Source organism: Heterocephalus glaber, unplaced genomic scaffold (genome assembly GCF_053883595.1).
Source record: "Heterocephalus glaber isolate CG9 unplaced genomic scaffold, H.glaber_assembly_v1.0 deba00000621, whole genome shotgun sequence".
Lineage (NCBI taxonomy): Eukaryota > Metazoa > Chordata > Mammalia > Rodentia > Bathyergidae > Heterocephalus > Heterocephalus glaber.
The window spans coordinates 28,230,012-28,239,121 of record NW_028258153.1 but is presented as its reverse complement, the minus strand read 5'-3'; the positions used below and the strand labels follow the sequence as shown (position 1 = coordinate 28,239,121).

Here is a 9,110-nt window from a genome sequence, read left to right as displayed (position 1 = left end):
CAGCTTCCCAGCACAACTTCCCTGTCTCTCTGCCCTGTGTTCCATGGTCTCTTCCAGATGCCCCGCCTCTCCACACCCTCTAGGGTGGCCGCCACGTCCCAGGCTCTGGGGACCACACAGCACCCTGCCTGCCCTTCGGATACTGCTCATCACAGCCTTGGGGGGGCTCTGTCTGCCCCCACAGTGCTCGGGCAGCCAGCTTTGGAATGATGTCCGCCACTCATCCTGCCTCCCAACAATGCCTGGTGTCGGGGAGCACATGTGGCAGCTCAGTAGAGACACGCTGAATCGCACTGTCCACGTGGGCAAGTGATGGGCGGGAACAACCCCAATAACACTGGTCAACTGGGACTCTTGTCACCAAAACCATGCATGGACCTGGGTGTGTTGTGAAGACACCTCATTTGTTCACCCTGTCTCAGATCCCTGGCACCTGGGGTCCCACAAAACAGGGTGTTAGAAGGACCCCAGAGCTTTAGCTTTGGGAATGCTCCTGTGTCATCATCATTGGGCTAGCACCCCGGGCCCAATCCTCTGAGGTTCTGTTCCCCTACCCTGCACCCCATGTGTCCTTCAGCCTAAAGTGGCCCCCATCCCCACGCCATCATCACCTCACTGCCACAGCCGCTCCTGCTGCCTCCTCACCCTCCATGGGACAGCACCAGCACACACTCCTCTGCAGGCCCCTCCACCGGAAGGTGTTTGCACTGAGAATGCTCAGATCCCTTTTCTTCCACAGTGACGATGCTTAGGCGGCACATGGCTGCCCAAACTGGAGGCTCCATTTCCCATCTTCCTGAGGGCCAGGTGTGGTCATGTGACTGAGCTTTGGCCAGTTGGGCCAGGCCATCCAAGACACACCCTCCCTTCTTTTTCCTTTCTCTGGCCAATGGGGTGAGGCCATCCAGGACTCGCCTTTCCTTTGTCTTTCCCCCTCTGGCCTACAGGATGTGGAAGAGCCACACTGAGCTACGCAAATGGAGTCAGGATAGAGAATGCCTGTGCTTTTCCCCAAAGCTCTGAGGGCTGCTGAGGCAGAGCCACCAAACCAGCTGGACGAGTAAGGAGAGAGAACTAAAGCCGTTTTCGTGAATGGCTCCCAGCCACACCCCACAGCTAGCTAGCATCTCTAGGTGGCACAAAAGAGCATTTCTCTTGAGATCTGGGTCCCAGGGGTCAGGCATTCTTTTACAAAATGAAGCCTCAGCTCACGTGTCTGGGTCAAACGGGTCCCCATTGACCCAATGGAATTCATCCCCGACTCTGCGCAGGCCAATCCAGGGCTCCCTCCGCGTGAACTTGAACATAAATTCCTGCAAAATCAAAGAGGAACGAAAGCATCCACATCAACGGTGCTGTCCTGACTGCTGCTCATGCCACAACAAACCTGAGCTCGGAAGACGAGGTGTTAGGGTGCACAGACCAGGAGGGTGATGTGGCCCGGAGACCAGAAGTGAGGAGCCAGAGGACAGAACTCTCCGAGGTCCCTGAGCTCCCCACAGCACCCCCAAGAGCCTGCAAGGGCCCTGGCTCTGGTGTGTGTACCCACTGGCCAGGAGGCCTGCGCAACTGGACACACAAGCTTAGCAGCCCTGGCCAGTCCTGGGTGGCAGGACACAGGGACTCCCACTAGATGGATTATCTGGGACAAATCTCAGGACAGATTGGCCATCCTCCTTGCATCCTCCCGGGCCTTTCTCTGCAGAAGGAGCAGAGAAATACTATGTACCAGAGACAGAAGTGGGCTTTAGACTCTGCTATTCTGGATTCCCGCCACACTTGCTCAAACCCACACTGACCAAAATTCATTCATTCTGTTTCTTTCACATTTCTATTGATAAAACTGGTCAGGGGATTAAATGAGAGCATGTCCTGATATGGATCAGTAGAAAATGCTGATATTTTTGTTTAATTTTACAAGTTTGGTTTTTTGTTTGTTTGTTCATTTGTTTGTTTTTTGAGACAGAGTCTTGCTATGTAGTCCAGACTGGCCTTGAATTCACTATGTACAGGCTGGCCTCAAACTCATGGTGATCCTCCTGCCTCAGCCTCCCGAGTGCTGGGATTACAGGTGTGGACCACCCTGGCCATAATTGGTAATTCTTATACTTTATAATGCTGAATTAGGCTACAGTAAGTGCCCTTGACCGTTGAGATGGGCCTGCTCTGGCCCTAGGCACACCGATGGCTATGCAGCAGAAGGGTGACCCCAGAGACATGTGTCACAGGGAACACTGTGTGCCTGACGTGTGGCTCTCCTCTGAGCCCTGGGGCCCTGTGTTCACTCTCACCAGCTCCTTCTGGCTCTGGATCACAGCCAGTGCAGCCTCATGGGTGTGGCAGTACTGTCTGCCAGTGTTCCAGTCTCTCGGTTCCTCGGAAAAGAAGTAGCACTTCCTTCCATAGAGCAGCCAGTCCTCTGGGCAGGGCGCCTCACACTTGATACAGCCCTTGGAGGCTGCGGGGAGGAGACAGGGCTCAGCATCTGCCAGCATAGCTGGCCACCACCTGACCCCCATGGATCCCACCCTGCTTTCCATGGCTCCCTCCACCTGCCTCAGCCTTGGTGCCCCAAAAAGATACTTCGGAAGTCACAGACTAAATGTGTGACAAAAGGGAACTGGGAGGCTGGCAGGTGTCACCACAAGGGGATGGTCACCAAGCATGGGACTGCAGAAACTCATACTGGGCACAGACCTGGAGGCCACACTAGCCAGGCAGCCTTATCCACTGCTGAGCTGCTGGAAAGTTCTTCCTAAATACTAAGTCCCCCACCATCTTGTGACCTAGGCCTACCTCCTGGGTGACCCAGAGCAGACCCATTCTGTTCCTCCCCTAGTCACTCCACACCATCTCCGAGACTCCTCGCAGGGGATACTGTGCCAGGACAGCCCAGGACCCATCTGCTGGGCTCTGCCAACAGCACTGTGACCACAGCCAGCGCTCTCCGCCAGCCTGCAGGCTGTGGCAAGTAAGCTGGCCCAGGGCTCCTTGCCAAGAGAAGTTACGCCCTGCACTTAGGACCTGTTTCCAAACCAAGTGTCCCAGCGCCCTGGACAGGCATCACTCAGCCTTGAAATCCTCTTCTACTTATTCCTTCCACATTTTTCTTATTCACTTGGGGTCAGCATTTCCATTTTTATGTTGTTGTTGGTTTTTGGGGGGTTTTTTTGGTACTGGGGATCAAACTCAGGTCCTTGCACTTTCGAGACAGGCAGCTTAACCACTGAGCTAAATCCCCGGCCCCAGCATTTCCATTTTTAAAGGCAAATTTTAATCTTGATTCCCCCCCATTAATCTTGATGTTCTCCCCATTTGTCACATGGAATTGTGTCTGCAGATTGTGTTGGCTGCAAATATGATATGCATGCTTGCTTGTTTGTTTGTTTTCATATAAGTGATTAAAGTGGGGAGTGAGACAGAGCCAAGGGTACACCCTTGGTACTCGAGGGTCTGCAGGGTCCTCCCCAGGGATCTACAGCCATGTGGGCCATGATTAATTAGGGGACAGTCCCTGGGCAGACCTGTTCAACGCAAGGCAAGGCCCCTGGGAGTACTGACCACGAAGTGAATCTCCCAAGAGACTGGTGGTGAGTTAGTGAAATCATTAAGGGCTCCATCTACACATTGCCCTGACTGCCCAGCCTAGCCAGAGGGGAAAGGAAAAGGACTTCATTCATGGCAGATATTCTAGCTAAGGTCAAGCTGCCCCCAGAGGCCATGGCATCCAGTTCTAAACACTCTCAAACCAGTGCTTATCATGCAAGTCATACAGGGGGGGACTCAGTGGGCTTTCCCGCCATTTTAAGAAGTCTGCCCTTGGTCTTACAGTGCTTCTCAAAGAGGAAAGACAGAGGCACTGAAAGCCCTTTTGCAAATCCTACAGAAGCCACAAAACACATTGACTTGAGTCGCCCAAGAATACCCAAGTTCCCAGTTCATAACGTCACACCTGTCCCTTTTTATTTCTTTGACCCTTTTATTCCCACAATTTATCCATGAAGCCCAAACTCTTTCCTCTGTTAAAAAAAGGAATATAAAGGGCTGGGGATTTAGCTCAGTGGCACCACACCTGCCTTGCAGGTGCAAGGTCCTGAGTTCGAGCCCTGGTACCACCAAAAAAAAAAAATGGATTTTAGCTTCTACTTCTTTGTATTTTCTTTCTTTTCTGTTAATTCCCATAAATGTAAATATTAACAAAAATTCTGTCTTTTCTCCTATAATCTGTTGTTTGAGTTAATTTGCATGTCCCTGGGTGCGTAAATCTAAGAGTGTAGAGGGAGTTATTCCCCCTGCCACACACACACACCACACACACCCTCCACTTCATCTCTGGGAAATTCCTACTTCTTCACGGTTCAGTACATGTGTCTCCTATTCTGGGAAGCCACCAGCAGTATTACCTCTACCAGTGCACTTATCCCTGGATGGGGGGGACACTATCACATTCACCTTTTAATTGCTCACTTGGTCGCAGGCCTAACATGCATCAGGGCTCACTACATGTTCAATTAATGTGATTTTTTTTTTAAAGTACTTGGGATGAACCCAGAGCCTTCATAGTGAGCTACATCCCCAGTCCCTTTTTATAACATTTATTTTCTTTTTTACTGTGAGACAGGGTCTTGCTAAGTTGCCCAGGCTGGGCTCAAACTTGCAATCCTCCTGCCTCAGCCTCCTAGAGTGTAATGTGATTAAATCCCTTGCTGCCAAAACCATCTCCTGCAAGAATCACCATCTGCTTGACCTACATCAAATTTGTCCTGAGTTGGTAAATTGTTGCATCATTTATGAAATAATACCTGGGTACCCTCTAACCACACTGCTTACTAAAGGACCTATGTGTAGCCCGTGTATGAATGTATTATTTTAGGCCAAAATCTCACCAACAACCAGCCCTCTGTCTCAGACCTGCTATGGGGTACCGGGAACCTCTCTTTCCCTGCTGAGCTGGGCCTGGGACGGGCCTGGGAACCTGGGAATCAGAATCGCGCATGCGCTAATGAGTGCACTCACCCAAGATGCTCATCACCACCAGGATGGCGAACAGCAGGACCGCGATGGCCCCCAGCAGGAGCCGCGTGGTAGTATCTGCGGACAGGAGAGAGTTGCATGTACAGCTGTCCGCACACATGTCAAACGCGCATGTGTTAGAACTTGACCCCTTTCCTGGCTTCATATTATGCCATGTGTGGACGCATCAGTTTATTTATCCTGTTGATGGCCCTTGGATGGCTCCCACTTTTGGTTTCCGTGAAAAATGCACACAGATTTCTCTGAGACCCTGCTTTCCTAGGTACATGCCTAGGAGTGGAGCTGCTAGACCATACGGTGATTCTGTGCGGCTTTTGTAAGAACTGCCAAAGCGCTTTCCAGTGACAAGACCATTTCCCATTTCTACACATCCTCACCAACACTTGGTGATTTCTTTTTCTTTCATTTATTTTCCATCTAAACCTTTGTTGTGTATTGTCTTGGCCACTAGAAATTCAATTTAAGAATTTTGGACGTGAACTAGCATTCAATCCAAAACAACCTTCTTAAACAAGTGGCCCCTGGAACCCTCTGACCTGCTCCAATCTGGCTGGTTTCTTCTTAAAACCCACTACCACCTTGGGGGTTTCTGTACTAGCAGCCTGAGGAGTTCCCTATCCCTCTGCTGTGCTGTCTTCCTGCTGCTTCTCCCCCTTTTTTCCTAGTCTCAGTTTACTCCTTCATCATGCTGGAGCTCATCTTCCAACAACCATCTCAGAAAAGGTATAGCACAGCAATGCTTGCATAGCCCCAAGGAGCAGTTCTTCTCCTTGTCTCCCCAGTAACCATGCCCCTGGAGTTTTGAACTCAGAGGCATGACTGTATCTGTTGGAATGAATTCCTCAGAATTTCAGAAGTATTAACTCCCTTGTAGCACCAGTGTTGCTCTTGAAAAGTCAACACAATCCCACCTCACCGATTATTCCTCCTATGCAATAACCCATAATAGATGGAGTTGAAAGGTGCGGTTTATTTGGGTTTCTAAATGTGTGTGACTTAGACTAATATTAGAAGGAACAACTGAAAAATTCTGGCTCCTAAACCCAAAGCTCCCATCATCCTTGTGCCTATGGCCCAAAAAAGGCCCACGGCTGACGTCTCTAAACCATCAGAGGCAGAGGCTGGCCAGCAGCATCCTGACTATGAAAACCATCAGATGTGGAGCTTGGTAATTTGTAAATCTGTAAAAGGATTTGCTAAATGTGCATGTGTGGTTTTGATCAGGAAGTTGTGGGTTTCTGCCTAATCCAGAAACTTTCAACATTAAAAATTCAGAATTGATGAGCACTGAAAAATCTATAGTCTGAGGTACACAGAATCACTCTGTCCCTTCTGCCTCACCCGGGGCCCCTTCCCACCCCCAGCACCAGAAATATCTGCATCTCCATCACCTCCATGTCCTCAGAACCTAGCTAGAGCTCTGGGTCACCTTTGCAGCCTCTGGCTTCAGTGTGGGGTGAAGGAAACATTCGGTCCAGAGGAGAGGCCTGGCCATGGGAACTTCTGTCTGTCTTTCTATTTATAAGGACACTGCCTATCTAAGAAAGTCTCCAAGCCCCGGCCCAACCTCTCCTCTGTGCTACAGGAGCTCCCGACCTCGGAAGAGGCAGCAAGGTCTCCACTGGAGATGGCAGCTGTCTGGGGGGCAGGGGAGAAAGCAAAATGCTACCTGATCCCCTCCAGTGAGCCTGGTGAGCAGAAGTCCTTGTCACCCAGGAAAAGGTAAGAGCTTTCAGGTCACAGGGCCCAGAGCAAACCCCATGGGGGTTTCATGTGTTAGCACCCAAGCTGTGTCCTTGGGAGGGATGCTTAGACTTGGGGTCAGTGTCCTCACCTATAAAATAGTGCTCACCAACCCCCCTCAGGGTGAGGATTAGAGGTAACCAAGGTGAAACCCACAGGGCAGGTGCCTGATAACTGTCCTGAGCACAGTTAGAGGACCTCATGTATCCCTGGAGGCTCAGCTGGGTCAAGAAGTGTCTAAGCCAGGCATGATGATGCACGCCTGTGATCCCAGCACTCAGGATGCTGAGGCAAGAGAATCGCTGCAAGTTTCAGGCCAGCCTGGGCCACATAGTGAGTTCAAGGCCAGCCTGCACTACATAGTGAGACTCTGTCTCAAAAAAAAAAAAAAAAAAAAAGCTTCCTATCTCTCAAGACGTGCTTGGCTAAGCAGAGGTTCTGTGGCCCCTCATCCAACCAACAGTAGGTCATCACACGGATTCCAATTTGGGGAGGCAAGTGGACTCAGATCAGTATATCCCCGGGCTCCCCTGCTGGGCTGCAGGGGTCCCACATCTGGGAGAGGGGACAGAGGTCTCTACAACAGAACGCATATACCAGGCCTTGGTCCATATGGCCCCCCAGGGGTAGAAATCTGAGCAAATGAGGTCCTCCTCGATGTCAGAAGAGGGGACCGCTGGGCTAGGATGGCCCTCTCAGGTGCCACCATGTTGCCCCATTACACTGGATCCCCACACTCCCTCATCTTTCTGCACCATTCAGGCGCTGTCCTAGGCCCTGGGCACATCCCTGCTCTAACAGAGATTCCAGCCAAGGAGGATCCAGGAGACCTGGACCAGCAGAGGGTAGGTCCCAATGGCACACAGGCTACATATCCTGAAAGTCCTGTGGAGAAGTCAGCAGGCTGAGAGGCTGAGCACCAAGAACCACAGGCTCTCTGGGATGGGGTCGCTCCAGCTGTACCTGGGGGATGCAGGTGGCCTGAGTCACAACCAGGCAAGGAGCCACAGCAGGACGGGTGTGACAGGGCTGGACCACAGGTAGGTGCCATGCATGAGGTGGGCGGGACCGGTGCCCAGAGTCTCTGGTCATTTTCCCGCCCTGAGTGGCTGCTCTCCTGCTGACGGCCGGGCTGGCCAGCTAGCTGCAGTAAGCAGGTGGAACTGTGCACACAGTCTCCACACCTGGGCGCAGATGCTGCCCTGCCCTCCTCACTGCCTGGGGCTCAGTCCCACCCCAGGCCAAGGGCAAACCCGCCCTCTCGACCCTCAGCAGCCCCTAACCCTTGGCATGGCCTTCGGGGGCCTTCAGGCTCCTCCTCCCCACCGCGCCCCATCCTGGGACACTGGGGCTCAGTTCCCGACCCAGGCCAGGAAAGCTTCAGCCACCCCTCTCTGTCTCCTCCACACCCCTAAGCGGTCACCTTCTCCAGGAAGCCCTCCAGGAAGACACCCTTACCTAGTTAATCCTTTCAGGTCCCGCTCTGCCCTTGCACTGGGCGGGTCCCAGGAGCACGCTGGAAAGCCTAGAGCTCGGAGAGCCCTCTCTCTGGACCCCTCCAGCATTTCTAAAGCTAACACAACGAACAGCTGAACGGACTCACGCTCACGAACTTGAAATCCATTCCCACCGTGGGTGCTGCCCCCTGGCCAGCCGGCTGCTCCCTGAGCCAGAGCAAAGGGACAAGTGGGACCCAATCTTGCAAGGAAGAGCCCCTAGAGGACCTCCCCACCGCCCCACCTCAACCCGCAAAAGACGCCGCCACCACCTCGGGCGCTGCACTCTCGTGACAGCGCCCAAAGCGTCACCGCCGCACGTGCAGGAGCGAGACACCCCGAGCCTTTCCCGCGGGGACCCAGGGCTCGCAGCAAGAAGCTTGCTCCCAAGGTCACAGGCAGAGCTCGCGGCAGAGGTGGCCTGGGGTCCCTGGCTTCGGGCCCGCACCCGGTGGCATCCGCGGGCCCTGGATGAGTGGATCCAAGTGGTTCCCCTCTTCCTCGCGCTCCAAGGTGACCGGGCGGGACGGGCCGCGCTTACCCTCCAAGGCAGCCTTCCAGCTGGTGCTGCCCTCGTAGCCAGAGCCTGATCGCCGCAGCAGCCCCTCGGGGCCACGGGCCTCGGCCTCTCCTGGCGAGCGCGGCCTGGGCGCGGAGAGCGCGGGGCGCGCGGCGGGGGGCGGCGGGCGCGCACGCGCGGGGGGCTCGCGACTGGGGTCCCGGGGCGCGGGGGGCTCCCGGGCGGGCTCTGGGGCCGGCTCCATGCCGGGCGCTCCGCGCGCCCCGCGCGCCCCCCAGGCCGGCTCCGTGAGCGAGGCCGCGGCGCTGCACCTGGCC

The 9,110-nt window shown here is 53.8% G+C and overlaps 1 protein-coding gene across 1 annotated transcript in view; it reads right to left on the bottom strand.

Moving 5' to 3' along the window:
* The window catches only part of Clec2l (C-type lectin domain family 2 member L), a 22,457-nt gene extending 13,347 nt beyond the window's left edge, over window positions 1-9,110 (bottom strand). Inside the window, exons 1-4 of the mRNA XM_004851356.4 lie at window positions 8,815-9,110; window positions 5,017-5,091; window positions 2,292-2,458; window positions 1,213-1,313 (exon numbers count right to left, since the gene is read on the bottom strand). Coding sequence (XP_004851413.1) covers window positions 1,213-1,313; window positions 2,292-2,458; window positions 5,017-5,091; window positions 8,815-9,037 — 566 coding nt within the window. The 5' untranslated portion in view covers window positions 9,038-9,110. The remainder of the gene's footprint in view (window positions 1-1,212; window positions 1,314-2,291; window positions 2,459-5,016; window positions 5,092-8,814) is intronic.